We start from the raw sequence: 17,205 nt of genomic DNA, 5'->3' as shown, positions 1-17,205 counted from the left end.
GAAACGGGGGGGCCTTTTTTTACTTTTTTCTTTTTTACACTCATCTTCTTAGAGATGCTATAATGACTGTCGCCCTCATCCCACTTCTACTGAAGACTTGATCCCAGGGGTCACAGTGAGAGGCAAAGCCTGATTCTCGAACACAGTACCAAAATATTCTTTAAAGAAGTCCTAAGGAAGTGCAGACAATCTTCGAGTGTCGATACAGAGGTTACAATAAATGTAAGTCTAATGCAAATGTACAAGAAAATAAAGAAAACAATGAAATTATTCTTTACTGGTGTTATGGTACAATTATACTGTCAGTGCAGTATCTGCTTAAACATTTCGGTTAGTTCCTGTATCCCCGGCAAGGGGAAAAAATACTTCATGTAATACGTTAACTTCATGTAGTAGGTAATACATTAATCAAAACTGTCTTTCAAGAGAGCTGGGTGAGGAACACCATCGGTCAAATCAAATTCATGAAACAAAGGGCGGTAATCCTGCACAACAGAAGAGCTGTAAATAATCTACCACAATAAACCACGATACAGACTGCTTTCGCTTCAGACGCTGAACTGACTTCATTCCTTCGTTTCTACGTTCAATTTGTCGTGCACTCTGCCCTTCAGCTGGGTCACCAACCATTCGACCGTATCGTATGTCAGGCGAGATCGCAGCAGATTTAGCCTCCAACAACCATTCCTGCAATTGTAGACATAGTCACGTTATTAACAGTGAGAGATGATGAAACGCTGAAGGACTTGGTCTCACATAAATTAATCATTGGGTACATATGGTTTGGTATCACACTCAGAGAGAGAGAGCATCGTTATCGGTTACGAGTCATTCCATGAAAACAGCAATTTCCGGCTTTGAAAGTGTCATAGAAAAGTCAAGGACGGATTACGCTTCCATTCCTTCCTCAGTACGAAACGGCTGCAGAAAGAAATATAATTTTAGTAAATTGCTCGGCGTAAACGCGTAAGAAATAGTCTCCCTCTTTTGTTAAAAGAAAACGACGAACAAACTGCTGTCTCTGACTCATAATTGCGTCGGCTACTAAAACAATTATTCACGTACAGTACAAGAAATACCACAAAACACTTGACACTGACACGGGTACCGTAAAGAAATTATGTCTCACGACTATAAAATATTGTCGGTACTGGACCGTTTCTGTCCTGTAGGTACAACCACCCACACTCCTGTACAATTCTAAGGCGACTAAATATATACATTTTATTACAGATTCCCGGGACTCAAAAGTACAATGATACACCTTGACTTGCAAATAAGGTAGACTAAGATGATTGGAAACGAGTACTAATATTATAAAATAAAATAGGTAAAAAGATCTAAGCAATTATTGTCTACTGTTTTTTGTGTTAAGAACCGCTCCACTGTTAATGATACTGATGCTCAAAATCAACACATATTAATTTTGACCAAGCCATCTTTTAGAAATTATTTTCCGGAATTTTCAACCACTTTTATTAATAGTAAGCTATCGCAACAAAAATAATATCCGTATTTATTAATCATTTTCTCACATCCTCTGTGCATGTAATACGCTGTTAGGATCAAAAAAGAATTTCACTCTCTCTAGGTCAATCAGGTCTGAATATGTCCAATGACTAAATTAAAAATGGGCGTGTGGAAAGCCACGATCAGCAGGATCCCTGGGTCGTGGCCGCGAAGTGTGTATATATATATATATATATATATATATATATATATATATATATATATATATTATATAAAATATATATATATATATAAAATCAGCAACCTATATACCTAGTCCTAGACTGACGGCCGATTTGGTGAACTATTGAATGAAACTGATGAATGCAGGAGGGAGCGCCATATTGAAATGCACATTTCCATTGCTACTTTTTTATGTTTAATTGAAACCACTCGGCAAGAATTTGTTATGCCTGATCAATGCAGGACAATTGATGTGGTTTATTATAAATTTGAATGACCAAACAAGGCTTTATGAAACTATTTTTCACCGAATAAGGTCAGATATCCTGACCTCTGTTGAATACTCCACTGTCCCTCTCTTCATAAGAATCAGGCTTCCTCCATTTCAGTAAGAGCGAAGGCTTTGCAAATGGTTTCGATTAGACATGAAACCTGTTAAATACGTCTTCATCTATTACTAGTGCCGAGCATGTGATCATGGTTGTAAATATCTGTTGCATCTGAATCAATTGGCATTTCTTATTCCGTGCTCAATGAAATTACTTGGCATTCCTAGTTGGAAATCACCAGGCATTCTTAGTTTGTGTGTATTAAACTCACTTGGTAAGATCTGGGGACACTTAAGAAAATATAAAAAACTACACACACACACACATATATATATATATATATATATATATATATATATATATATATATATATGTATATATATATATATATATATATATATATATATATATATATATCTGTGTGTGTATGTGTGTGCCACAATTTAAAAAATTAATCCTAATATTAGCATATAATTTATCTAGTACCTATTTTTGCAAAGAACCACCGAATAAGAATCATACATTTAAAAATTTGTTAGAAATCGTAAAGCTAATGTAGGAAGGAAGGGGTTCAATTCCATGTCATCGGGAAAAACGAGAACGAAATATCAGCGCTGAGGTAAGATTAGATCACGAAAGCTCACAGATTGAGTGCGTCTGCGCATATTGTCACATGATACAGTACAGAAGCCGTCTTGGCTGATGTGGTTGAACTATTAGCGTTTCGACCTATCCACGCGGGTTGCCAAAACAGCCTATCTATATGCTGGTCCCAACCCCGGAGAAATGGGGAAATTTGGAGTCAAGTAGGACTTCCGTCCAATAAACAATTCCCAAAACCAATTACGAAATGAGCCGTCAGAGATAGAAGGAGGAGGCTCATGATATACAGTGACCCAAACTAGGAATTAAAAGCTGAGAAGAAGAATGGTAGTGGGTCATTCCTGAAATATGTTTTGTCTATCTCGACCGGTAGGTAGGTAGGAGGTGTGCCGGGCTGGATTCGCGCCGGGTGCTCGAAACGAGGTATGTTAGTTCTCAAACATCAACAAATTTCTTTCAAATCCGACGAAGCACTCCAAACAAAAAGATGTGTACGATTTGTAACTTCTTTGTCCATAAGATAACGACTGATGTAGCATCTGTCATGTACCAAACACTGAACAGAGCAACTGAAAGTGTCTCGAGAAAAAGACAAGTTTGCCAAAAATAATAATATTATCATTTGCATATTTGCAATAGTCCAGGCGTAATGTTATTTAGTAATTTGAAATGTGTTTGGTTTCAGCCTAATGAAATGACAAAGGTGAACGATCTCGTCGCTTCCTTTTTATTTATTTATTAATTTTTTTTCTTCTGATATATTTATGCACCAGGAAAATTACCCATCACTGAGAACTGACAGAATATGTTGTTATATTTGCCGTAGCATTGCAACAAAATGCCTTCATTTAATACGTATCTGATACGCTGACTTTATTACATTCCATTAGCCGATATGTTATTTTGCTGAAAAGGGGATGTAGACCCGAGAGAGACAGACAGGGAGAGAGACATCTTGTTAGAATTTGAATAACCTGAAAAAGACAAACATACTCCAATTCTCTCTCGCAGTGTTTTTTCCAGTGACAACGTTACTTGAAACATCAGCTCGAGTAAACCTTATCAATACCAGTCAGTAGCTTGGAAGCTAAATCTTAACGAATTATTACGGAATGCTCTCACTGGTTAATGAATGCTTTTTGTGCCTTTAGTCATACGAATGATACGTAAGCTATAGAATTTAGAAAAGATTGGAAAATGTGCAAAGCTTTCATGCTCTCAACATAGTTTAACTGTAACATTGATTTTGCGGAACAATGTGCACTTTTATGATAAACCATGGTGAAATACGTCTTAAAGCACTTGAGTCCTCTGTTACCGAGAAATGTCAGTTATCTGTTCTTTCTTTTTTCTACCTGCTTGGCGGTTTTGAGAGTGGAGTAAGATTAGCTGAGTAATTCTACAAGTTAATTACAAAAAGCGTGATCCGACCTCCAGCTTACTCGGGGTGCGTGCAAGACTTTCCCTTCACGCGAAAGTTGTTAACATTATATTCCCAACTTGACATAAATTAAAACCTGCTAACATCTACGGTCAACGAGATCCTGGTTTCACCAACGAAAATAAAAACAAGTACGTTATGTTTTATTAGAAATAATTATTCTGTGCTGTTTAAGAGGCACATTATTTAATTTTTACGTTTTCATTCTAATATATATATCATAAGTATCCTATCTTTAATTCAACACGAAAAACCATTTTAGGCTCTTCCACAGACCTTTCCTATCCCCCCGCCCCGCTCCCAATAACAGCAGCAACAGCAACAACAACAACAAAGTAGTTTGTAAGCTTACTGCCAGAGTAATTGAAAACAAGTACACTAGACGAATTTTTTTAATTGTTGGAAATGTGGTTTTACTTTTATAATATAGTATATGTCAAGCATACAAGAACTTATGGAATCAATGTGATGCATCAGATTTGGAGAAGAATGTTTTCAAAACTTGAAATTACCTTCCACAAACTCTGTTGATTACTTCTACCAGCCATTCTCTGTGCTGATCTTCCATCTCTCCTACAGAGATTTCCAAATTGCCTGACGTTTTTAGGGCTGTCATTAATTCGGGAGGACTTGATTTGGGCAGCGCTATCGTTACATGCAACGTCTTTACAGCTTTGTGGATCTTTTTCAGGCTTGCAGCGAGGGAGCTGAAGCTGTCCATCGTTGACACCTTTACGTGGATGGTGCTCAAGTTGAAATACGAAGCAAAAACTTCCTCGCCAGGCTGCTGATGTCCAAGATGGCCTGTGAAACCCAGAAGGTCAGCCCACGGGTGAAGAGCTCTTAAGAAGTCGTCAGAATATTTGTTACTACTTTTCTCGTGATGCCGGAGGTGAAGATCAATTTTGACAATCCTCTTCTGGCGTTTATTGATTTGCTTCCCAGCTTCTATGAAAGATTCCAGGAATTCGGGAATGTCAAATGGTTCTTTATTATCTGGAATATCTACGATGAGACTCCATAGCTTGAAAGGAGTCATAGCTAACAACTTCAGACCTCGAACTACATTCGCCTCATTCAAATGCCAGAGCTTAAGAGGAAGCTTTTCTTTGGCAATGCGATGAGCAACCTGTGAGTGGAACTTGCTTTCGGAGAGAAAACTCCACCAAAAATCATATTTTGTTGAGTCAATACTTAGTTTATCAACTATTTGAAAAACTTCCGTCACGAGAGCATTTGTCAAAGCATTTTGAGAAGCCAAGTGCCCCATGACAAACATGAGGACGTGTTCAACGTCTGGACAGGCTTCGATGTTCTGCAGTTCTAAGATGCGTCTCTGAAGGCGATCAACTAAGAATGTAGCAGCAAGGTAGTACATCTGAGTAGAGTGCTGGAAAGCCACAGGTAGCTTGCAAATGGAGGAGTTGTTATCAATTTGGTACAAGTGCAAGGCTGACATCAGTTCTCGCACTCTGATGCCTCTTCCCTCACACTCCTCTCTGATGGATTTCATCACGGTGTCTGATATTACAGTGGTTCCAGATTTGACCATATCCCAAGCCATTTTTCCAATGAAGAGCAAAAGATCTCCCAATATATGGGAGATCTGACTTATGCCTTGAAAATATTTACTTGTACGCTCTTCAAGTATATTGAAATAAAGTATATACAGTTCTTCGTACAGCTGAGTTGCTGATGTGTCTTTATTGAAAATATCAGGTTCGTTCTTCCATAAGAAAATAAGGAGTAAGATAGTAAGAGGTAGTTTCAAGTGTTTGTCAAGAACTCGCCCACGACCATTGATATAGGAAAGGAATGCCTCACTCTGAGTCTTACATGGTGTCCCGCCTCTGTCAATTATCCTGAATACTTTGTTAGTGAAATCCTCTAATCTTGGTACATCGAAACCACATAATTCAAGAGAGCAGTAGTCAGTGAGATGCCTCCTGGCCATACAAACAAAATCATGATGGACCTCAGGCCGAGTAGTGATGATGACCTGCTGGTTACTGAACTTAGCCAGAACATCTTCAATAATATCATAAGAAACATTTTCAGTCTCATAGTAACCATCAAAAATGAACAATATATTGAGGGTCTTCAGCCATGGGATGATATCTTCGCTTTCCATGTTCGATGTGGAGTGGAACAACAGTTCATCTCTCAAGAATTCCCGGAGGCGGCTCGATCTCACCCTGCACGCCTCGATGAGAACCACAAAGTCAAACTCGGAAAAATCATTGACCTCACTACGGCTCCTCAGCCACTCAAAAACGAAATGATAACACAGTGATGTCTTTCCGGAACCTGCTAAGCCTTGGATGAGAACAAGTTGCGGTGATGCGTCTTTATTGACGTCCTCATTTGCCTGAGAAAATATTTCTCTCATTTCTACCTCACGGCTGCCATTACGAATGCGCACATTTGTAAATATTTCTTCTAGGGGTATGTGGGCATGACTTGTGTGTGGATCTTTTGAGGGGAATTTGTACCACGAGCAAGCATTAAAATTACGAATTCGAAGGTAATATTCTTCAAGTTCATTAAAACCTTGCAATACCCTCTCCGGGAATTTCTTTCCCTGCGTGAGATTGCTACTTTTGTTTGTTTTGGCCTCTTTATCTATCTTGGCTACTCCTTTGGTTTTTTTCTCCTGTTTGTGCAGGTCAAGATTCTTTTCTTCTCGCTCTTTTCCTTCAGAAACTTGGTTCGATGGCTTTTCTTGAATGATGCTCACGGTTAATTTTGAGTTCCTTTTCCACAATTTCTTGCCTCTGGATTCCTGATGAGGAGAGCTTGTTTGTCTTATGTAGACAGGCACATCCTTTTCCAGTTTAGGAGAGGTAGGTTCAGATTGACTACGATTATATCTGTACCTGTTTAAAATATTATTTGCCATCTGGTCAATGGTTAACAAATTCTTGTTGAGGTCTTTATCGACAACTTGACTAACCCCCTTATATATAGCTTTTATTTTGATTTGAAATTCTTCTATGCATTTTGTCAGGTCTTCATTATTTGACGGTTGTTTACCTTTGATGTCACCTGATAAAAACTTAAGAAAGTGCAGGCCTTCTACGCAACCCTCACTTAATTTATTGTATAATCCGACGCACACTTCCTCAATAATCACAAATGCAAGATCGGCGTCAAACTCTAAGGTGAGGAGGTTCGAGTCCAGGAGGGAAGAGTCAAAGTTCTCAAAATTAGGCCAGATGCTGCCACGATGACAGTATTCTCTGAGAGGAACCACTCCGCACTCACTGCCAATTCTCTCATCGGTATACAACTCGCGGGCAACATCACTAGTAACTCTGTCAATTGCATTTCTGAGGAGGCTTAAGACGTCCACAGTGGAAGCCTGTGTTTCTGGTTCCATTATGCACTTTAGTTACTGCGTTTATTTGATCCCAGTCAGAATCTTCCGAACATTACGGGGAGTATGCAGTCTTGAACACAGTCATTCCCTTCATTGAATTTTCGAAGCCTCCAGGTTTCTCAAAACTTCTAAGTATTTGATAAAGAGAACTGATCCAACAAAAAAATAAACATAGATGTTTGGGTCCTACTATGTCAAGCAACACTTATGAAAAATTAGAAAATAAGGATTCGATAAAATGTAGGAAGTCGCAGTTCACTAATTGCGTTTTCTTCAACTTGGTTCATGGTCATACCCCCGAGTCTTCTCCAGCAAAAAATGCCGTCTTCATGACTCCGCAAATCCAGTGAAATTATTCATCTTCAGCCGAACGTCACTGGGACAAGGATCGCCACTTAAACAAATCCCACTACAGGAAAAAAATTACAGTCCTGACACTAGAATTAATCGCAATACTATTCAAGAGTTGTAAAATGAGAATGTCGAAACACTGTTTCTGTCTGTCTCGCAAAAAAAAAAAAATCAGTATCGCGGATTGGGCGTACTAATGATAAACAAGTAGTGCAGACAATGATCATTTCAAATATTTACTAGTCAGGAGATGATAAGATAAAATAAGGGTGACGTCTGTTTCCCATTGTTTGGATGAATGCCTCTGGAAAATTATCGGTTGTTTAGATTGTTATTTATATCACGTGACTCCCCTCGTGACAAATATTTTCATGGCGTAGTGAGTGGCAATATTCTACGAGAAGTGAATTTTTCGTTGCATAGGTTATAAGTCTGTTATTCTAAGATTGTATTTCTTACACAGAAGGCTCACTTTCGACATCTGAATTTTTTTATCCAGACCACTTTTTGTGTTATATTACCTCTTTGGGGATTGTCTGTCGAGCGTTGGGTTGCTTATCCAGAAAGTTGAGAAACTTATATTGAAATGGATAAAAATCCTAATAGTAAAAAAAACCTTCTAAGAAAGGCTGATTAGTTATTTTACCAAGCACAAAATGATGACAAATCTATATGAACCAGCAAAACACTCTTCGGGGAATCCATTTCATTTAACAAATTCTTTCTTTTCCAGGATGGCTTTCCAGCCTTGCAATGTGTACTAGCTCACCATATCAACGTTTTTAATTCTTGAAGTTTGCAATATTTTCATGGAATCTATATTTTCCCTTTTTGTAAGCTCTATTTTTAGTAGTTATTGAATTTACTGATTTCATTTTCTTTTGTAAATTTACCTTGAGAAGGTTTAGCTTATAAGCAGAGGCATTTTGCCAGGAATAATGTCCTCTCGAAGTTGTGAAACTTCGGAGAGTCATGTTCCTAATGTCACTATTCCTCAATTTATGATATAAAATTTCACTGTAGAGCATAATAGTGAATTTGACCGCCATGAAATGTTGTTTCATAGGTCTTTGTGATTTTGGAATCATTATGTACTGAAAGTTTATTGCAATCCCAAATGAGTCTAATCCATATACAGTTCCCTGCTGGAAAAATTGAGTTAGACAATCTATCTTTCCCAGGGCATCTTTCACTTTCTTGTGAGACGGGCTAGTTGGAATCTGACGTTAATTTACGTTTACAGCTTGATGGTACTGCTCTGGAATTTTGTTCCTCTTCTGAAAGTCTTCAGCTGAAAAATGAATTCACTTATATTTCTGCTAATGCACTCGATCTAGTCTAGACATATATGTTTCGACCATAGTTAAGCAACGTCTTTGCTTTATTGACCCTTTTGAATTTCTTACCATAGAGCTAGGCATTAATGTTAATCAGTATATTGCTGACCATGTTTGTTCTTAGAATTCTTAGAACATGTTATGTAGTCCGTATAGTCAGGTAGTAATTAAGTTTATTGTTGGATTACATATTGTGAAATTGCTGTTCTTGTATCTATTGCTGATTTTATCTTGAATATCTTATTTCCCGTTGCTCAGGTTCTATACCTTAATTTCTCTGTCATTCCTGATTTAGACCTTGATGTGGAAATCATGATTGGTGTGATGCAAAGAGTTTTCGTTAGATATCAAGTCCTTTTACAAATTCTCGACATTGAGTGTCATATCTATAGGTCCAACCCGAATCTTATAACAGAAACTTCTGGAATTATATCCAAACAGAATTCATTGCTGCAAGGTTGAATGGGTCTACTTTCATCTGCAACTCCATCTCTGCAAATTAACAAACATTTTACTGTTTACTGCAGTACATGTCTACTTTCTGTCATCATAAATGTTATGAATTTCACTGCAATAAATTATTTTTTCCAAGTTTTTAACAACTGTATTGTAAGTTCATTGTGACCCCAATGGTATGAAGGTATCAACTATTTTGATTCCCAAGATAAAAATGTGTTTTGCACAATGCGTTGATCTCAAGTCATTATTCTTTATCCACTGAGGTTTTAATTATTAGCATAGAATAGTTTGCATCTAGAGCCGATAAAGAGTATGACTGAACACCTCTAGGGTTCTGTTAATTTCCTGATTGCCCCCAACTGACTCAAGAGCATTTTCACATTTTAGGTAACGTATTTGATGTAAGAGTTATTCGGATCTTTTGACCATTGTGCCATTGTATTGGATGTCTCTGTCAATCATCTCACCCTCTGTACCATGATAGTGTAGTTGAACACCTGTGAAATAGTCTAAAATTAATGCTGATCCCCCTCCTACGAAGAAGTTAAGAATGTCAGCTCATCATGTCCGGAAGGAAAATATCGAACTCAGACTAATAGTCAACCTTGATAGGAGATTTCATGTAGAGAGGAATGCCATGATAACAACCAAATTCACAAGCCTTGAAGGCTGATCGGTCTTTTGTAAACCTTCCTATTCCTTGTAACTCGTTTCTACCCACTCCCATCTAAGTAGTTGTGCTGCTAAGGAGCGTGAGCGCTATGGGTCTAAGGACTGCTTTGGGTGACACATCGGAGGGGGATATCAAAATGAACTTATACAAAAATTGTCAACAGATTTTCTGTAAAGACTGCCTATCATTTATTTTCGAAAACATCACTGTCGATAGTTTTAAAATTAAGAAATATTTTGTAAGCCTACCTTATAAAACTAAAAATTTTATTTAACTTTTCAAACAGTCTTATGTTCTGTAGTTAGATTTAATCTCTTACTCAAAGCTTTCAGCTGTTGCAGTTACAGCTTATTCTCTTAAAATGACCCTAACCACACCATTACTTGGTTACTTGTTGCAAAATTGGTGATACTAATTCTTGTTACCATAATATCATTACTTTCATTCATTGCTCATTATAAAATTATCATAAATTACAATGAGAACTACCGACCAGATTAAGAGAAATCAAGGAAGTAGAAACCATATTTGAGGTTGTCCAAGTAAAGTCTCAAATCAGTGATTAGAAAAAAAAGAAAAAAGTTGAAGGTGTCCGTTTTAAAAGTCATTGTTTTCTATAGTGAGGTATCCACAGGTGAGCTCTTGAAAGAAATGTGTAGCCAGAAGCATTTGAAAGCAACAAAAGCTGTTCTGAGAGAAACCCAGGTTACAACACTCATAGTTGATCATACTTCACAGAATCACAGCCAACCTTTTACTAAGCCTAAAATTATATCTGACAGTCTATGTGTCAGTGGCTTCTGGGAGAGAGGCCTGTTGGAATTAAAACCCAGAACTGCTTACTATCTAACATAGCTTTCCCATTTTACAATACTATCAACTTAAGCAGTTGCTGATGCCAATGAAGTGCTTCACAAGTTTGCACATTTGAAGGCCGGAAAAGGAAAGCTCTTATTTAGTGGTGTTCACTGGATGCTGAGATACTTCTGTATGAATTTTTATTCCTGTTTATTTATGTACAGAAGCTACAACAGTGGAGTAAATCTACTCCACTGCTGTAGCTCATGAACACACAGCTTTAATGATGTACTGAACTCAAATTTATTTTTGTTCTTATTTTTTATCATATTTTTTTCCTTTTCGACAGAATTTTTCTTGAGCCAAGTAAAAGTATATAGTTGGCAATATGTTTAAGGTACGGTGTTGTATTTACGAGGTTGATTTTAATTTTGAGAGTTTGTTTTTATGCCACTACCACTCCACTCCCGTGACAATCATTGGCCAATTTTAATTACAATTCAGGAATAACATTAGAAGACAACATTTCTCAGGATTATCTGTGGTCTGGTACAGGAGGAGGTTCATGAGTCTAGAGCAGGACACAGTGAGTTACCGCAGTGATGAAGTTTTCCTCAATTGTTTTTTAAAGATATATTTAGGGTCATTTCTTACGATTTAGGACAAAGGCCAAGCGCTGGGACCTATGAGGTCATTCAGCCCTGAAATAAAAATTGGGGGTAAGGGGTTTGAAAGTTGTAAGAGGAGGAAACCCTTGCAGTTTCACTAGGAAACAACTGTTAGAAAGTAAGATGGAGGAAAGAATATGAATGGAGGTACAGTAAAAGGAATGAAAGAGGTTTCAACTAGGGGCTGAAGGGACACTGCAAAGAACGTTCAGTAGCAAAGCCTCTTGACGTCACTAACCCCCTACAGGGATCACTTCTTTTAAAGTCGGCACATTTTTCAGCTTTTATCTTCAGAATTAATTTGTGTCTAGAAGAATACAATTACAGACCGGTATCCAGCCTTCCGGTTCGCCTTAAAGTTATCAAAAGGATCTTCTAATCCTTGAATCTACAAACCTGCTTCAAGACAGTATGCATACATGATGCAACTAGCTATGTGTGATGGCTGCTGGCCTTGAAGAATTGATTAGTCGAATCTCGGACAACCTTGACCACAAATATGAGTCTGGTCCTGTTCAAATTGATTTTAATGTTGCTTGTGACATTGCTAACCATAATGCTTATATGTAGATAGACTTTGATCTCATTCCAAGGTTTTTCAGCAAATGATAACAGATTTTTTTCTCTCTCTTTTCAGTGGGTCGCAAGGAATTGTATCTGGTATTCCTGAAATTAGAGTTCTAGATCCTTGTTGATCTGAGATATTAATGAAAATCTTGTTTCAGTTAGTCCCCTCCTAACTGCAAAATAAAATTGCAGTTAACTTTAACAGATCAACAAAGGCCTGGAAATAATTGCCTGAACTCCAGCAGAACTAAGATTTGATTGGCTTATATCGCCCTAGACTCCCACTCCAAAATTCCGTTTCCAATAGTAATTCTCACCGTATTTCTTTAAAACAGACAATGCTTGGTATGACTTTCAGCTCTGAGATTTTTTCAGACCACTCAAAAAACTATTGTTTCAATGTTTTCAGGCTATATGTATTAATAAAGATATTGTTAATAATGTAAAATGCTCTAGGTCTACGGTTCTACTGTCTAGATATCTGCAGCTTTCTGGGATCTTAATCTTTGCCACAAAATTGCCTAAAGTTGTGGTTACTTCCAGTGACATCTTTGGTTACTCTTCCGTAAGAAGTTGTGCATATTATTTGCTCTGCAAAACTTTGCCATTCACAGCCTGTTGATTTATCACTTAGCCTTAAGCCACATCCCAGTAGTCTTTCATTCCTGCAACTGTGAAGCTACGGAAGTGCTCTGGAAATATTATTCATCTGGGTTCTCATAAGTTAAATGGAATTTGTTTACTAGTTTACACATCCATACACCATACTTCTGACTCGCATTTCTGTCGTGCTTATAAATGCTTCATTTATTTATCAGTTTATACTTTGCAAATCCACTGCCTTTTAGTCTTGATCGATATGAACTTTTACTCAGTTTGAGTGTTAGTAATGCTACTAATAATGATGATGAATGTCATCTATACTAAACTACCATGGCACTGTTCGGAATTTAAGCCTAAACAGGTTCTACTCATTGTCTAAATTCTAATGACAGTGATTATCTAATTTACAATTGTTGTCATATTCCTCCTATTTGATGTAAATTAGATCATCTATTACAGACGACAGCAGTAAGAATTCTTGTGGGAAAAAATACCCTCTCTGTTCACTCTAACTTCTATCATGTAAGTTATGCTAACCAAGTGAGATGTTGCATTACAATAATGATTGTGTGATAGGATGACAATTTGTAACGTTTGTCTGGAGGAGGAAAAGGCTTCAGAGAAAAAGGTAAGAGGAATAACAGCAATTTTAAGGATTATAGGTGCATCATATTATATAGGATATGGGGTGCGTGGTGATTTCCAGAAAGAAAGACAAATGACTAAAGGATTGTGCGCCTTCAGACATCAAAGATGTGTTCAATAGCCAAGGAAACAGTTATATGTGTTATGCATGAGAATGTACGATATAAAAGATGATTTCTTAGAGCAATTGAATTAGTTTGATAAGGGGTACAGAGCCAGTGTTAGAATATGAAGATTGGAGAGGGACTAGTTTGGTTAACAAGTAGGTCAAGACGGTGCTTCTTAAACTCTTCTGGGCTTGCAACCTGCTCCCCACCCCAATGCATCATAAATCCAGGTTACCACACCTTATTGTTTAAGCATGATTACTGCAGTGGCATTTTGTGTGAGTTTGTGGATGAATGAGTGAACATTTTTCTGCCTCTATGTCCTATAACCATTATATAACTCATGTTAATCTTATTTTCATGACAATAACTTAGTAACAAGTAATTATTCGTTGCAGTGAAACCAACACTCTTCTATTTCCAAAGAATTACCGGAAACATTACTACATACAACATCATTCTGTTGAATATTCTGCCTGTTTTGATGATTGTACTGTAAAATTTATTTGAAATCAGAATAATGACGACAAAACCAAGCTTTTGTATTATTACCACAGGCGTTGCCTAAACCGATATGTCACAGACGAGATGGTATATTGCATATCTTGAAGGTTTCAACTCCCAACCAATCTTTTTCTCTCTCACCTTTCACTACCTTGTGAATTTTCTGCAGAACCACCGGAGCAGGTCGTGGGGTGCTCCTCCCACTTAAGAACTATTGGCCTAAGCTAAGGGCGCGTTATGTCTCCATGGCTGTTCAGTAACTTCTTGGATGGAGTGATGCAAAAAGTCAAAGAAAGGCCAGTGGCTGTAGGTCCAAAGTTGTCGGGCAATGCGATGTGATGTAATGAAAGGGTGGAAGTATTGATGTTTGCAGATGATTCATTAGTGACTGTGGAGAGAGAAGAGAAGCTGCAGAGACTTCCACATTCCAACTGGTGAGGAATAAAGGACTTCTGGAACTGAGAAGCTCGACAGTGAGACTCACTGCATACTTATGTTTCTGTTCAGCAAATCTGGTTGGTTTCGGCAGGAAAATAGGATCAGCTACTAATTGTGATTGTGAAAGATCTCTGTTGAAATGCTGTGTTTAAAAAAATGATAAACAAGAGACCATCCGTTGATGACCCAAGAGTAGGTTATGTCTGATGTTAAATGGAATCAATGACTAAGGACCAATGAATGCTAACATGTATGATGGAAGAATACAATTGGTTTATTTGTGTGGGTATTTTGGAGTAAATATAATGAATGATGGTAGAATGAAAAGAGAAGTAAATCTCAGAATAGGTGAAGAGAGAGATGTAGCAAGGTGCATAGACAGATTAGAAAAGGTCTTCAGTTATATTGTCTATCAAACCAAGTTTGGATTGGAGTGAATTACTGAGATACCCGTTCTTCTATAGAGTGGAAAAACGTTGAAGCTGAGCGAGAATGGAATAAAAGCAGAACTGGAAACGAGAACTATTTACACAGTAGATGTGTCATAAGAAGAACTGAAAAAGTGAGAAATGATTGGTGCAGGTTGAGGTGATGGAACAAAATGTTCTAAGGCGGTTCAGTATGTACAAAGAATGAGCGACCTAAGTTGTGTGAGGAGTGTACAGTTCACCGTTAGGAGAGGTGAGGAGAGGAAGACTTAGAAAGGGTTAGAGAGGTGGTAGAGGTATTGGGAAAGAAGGGCTTTATTATAAAAAAAAGTCCAAGATTAGGCACAAGATTATGGTGAAAGGTTCACTATTGCTTGTTGGGAATTCGATGCGCTGTTGATGAACCTTTAGTGTAGGTGTATGAAGGACTAATGTTGCGGAAGTTTTCTGCAATGGCTGTCCGTCTGCAATATACATAGCATGTACAGTAATAACTGTTGTTTTTCATCTCTTAATATTGAACATTTACATAACACACAGAATATATATGTATTATACACATATATATTATATATATATACCTATTATATATATAACTATATACATATATAGGTATGTAGCTATATAATAAGTATATAGTATGGTAAGCAGACAAAATGTCGACAGACTAAATGTCGACAACAAAAATGTCGACTGGCATAATGTCGACACTGTTTAAATATCAATTGACTAAATGTCGATAAACAAAATGTCGACGGTCGTTACTTTTTACATGCCAATTTACCAAATACCTTCAGCTACCAAGAAATCAAAATTATGTAAACATGATATGTGTTGTACATTTTGCTACTTTGCATAACAGTCTATACAAAGTAAAATCATTCAGGAAATGAAACACTTCTTCCTGCTCTAAAAAGACCACCTCATTCTGTGATTAGTAACGAACATCTAACAGTTACGACGAGAAGAGAAAAATTTTCATGGTACTAAACACGTGAATATTTATTCCACCTCAAGGAATCTTCAGCTTCTTGAAGAAAAAGGAAGATGGGTTTGTGATGGCACCTTCGATTGCGCCGTGATGCAGGAAAAAAGCGTCTGCTCTTATGTATTGTGTTACAACTCACAAAACTGAGAATACGTATGGCATAATCTTCAGCCGGCGTAAAAGTCATCACTTGCACCCAGTTTCAGTATCGCTAGACTTTGAACGTTCATATCGTGGAAAAGTGTTTCACAGATGTTGTAGTCTTTTCATTTTTTTTTTATTTTGGATAGTGCTTCTGGCGAAGGGCACAAGGATGGGGTTTGCAGTGTTGGTACTTAAATTCTGAAAATGCCATGATCGTAGAAATCCTTCAAGCGCTTGCATTCGTGCCCCAGGACGACGTATATGATTGTTTAGAATTAGACACTTTGGCATCATCTCTTGACGGAGAAACAGATCATACTTTGGATAGATTTCTACACAACTTTCTTCGAAAACCGTTCAGAACAGGCAAGTACGGAGAAAATATTAGAGCAAGTGTTCCAAGGAAACGATGTTGGGAGAAAGAACAAGAAATATACTGACGTCAACGCCAAGGTTGAAAAGCTTTGTTGAGGCTGTAACGCTGGAAACGTACCGGAATTTTGTTCATGACACTTACCTGTCAGATATATATATAGCTGTATTCTCCGAAGTCCGACAGAATTTCAAAACTCCCGGCAAACGCAGTGGTCGGCCAGGTGGTTAGTACCCATTCCCGCCGCTGGGAGGCGGGTGTCAGGAACCATTCCCATTTTCTATTCAGATTTTTCTCTGTCGCCGGTCGGTAAACAACTGTTTACAGACCTCCGCCTAGGATTTTGGAAAACTCTTTGTTCACTTGAGTATTTGATTGTCTCTTGGTTTTTTTGAAACTTGCTCGGTGGATTGGCATACACGATTGTGGTTTTTCTTTGAATTTGGTTTTGGATTTCTCTAATATGTCTGGATCTTCTGCAACTAGTTTTAGAGTGTGTACTGTGCTAGAGTGTAAGGTGAGGCTACCGAAAGCTTCGGTGGATCCTCATACAGTATGCACGAAATGTAGAGATCATATTTGTTTGATGAATGATAGGTGTAAAGAGTGTGAAAGGTTGACCGAAAATGAATGGAAGACTTATGATTCGTATGTTCGTAAGCTTGAAAGGGATAGAAT

General features: G+C 37.6%; 1 protein-coding gene across 1 annotated transcript; it reads right to left on the bottom strand.

Moving 5' to 3' along the window:
- Positions 1-258: 258 nt before the first annotated feature.
- On the bottom strand, positions 259-7,926 carry LOC135225771 (uncharacterized). Its single transcript, XM_064265237.1, has 2 exons — positions 4,578-7,926; positions 259-687 (listed from the first exon to the last, which is right to left on the bottom strand). The coding sequence occupies exons 1-2, from the start codon at positions 7,442-7,444 to the stop codon at positions 567-569; spliced, it is 2,988 nt and encodes a 995-aa protein (XP_064121307.1). The 5' UTR covers positions 7,445-7,926; the 3' UTR covers positions 259-566.
- Between the last annotated feature and the right edge of the window lie 9,279 nt (positions 7,927-17,205).

The sequence above is a fragment of the Macrobrachium nipponense genome, chromosome 13, assembly GCF_015104395.2.
Source record: "Macrobrachium nipponense isolate FS-2020 chromosome 13, ASM1510439v2, whole genome shotgun sequence".
In the NCBI taxonomy this organism is placed as follows: domain Eukaryota; kingdom Metazoa; phylum Arthropoda; class Malacostraca; order Decapoda; family Palaemonidae; genus Macrobrachium; species Macrobrachium nipponense.
Note: the sequence above shows the minus strand (reverse complement) of the source record. Positions and strands in the feature narration are given on the sequence as shown.

What these genes read in the sequence shown, in the direction of transcription:
- LOC135225771 (XM_064265237.1), bottom strand. Translation starts at nt 7,444, where the DNA reads ATGGAACCAGAAACACAGGCTTCCACTGTGGACGTCTTAAGCCTCCTC. An exon ending in ATCAACAGAGTTTGTGGAAG is followed by an intron (nt 688 to 4,577) that starts GTAATTTCAAGT and finishes CTACAATTGCAG; the next exon opens with GAATGGTTGTTGGAGGCTAA.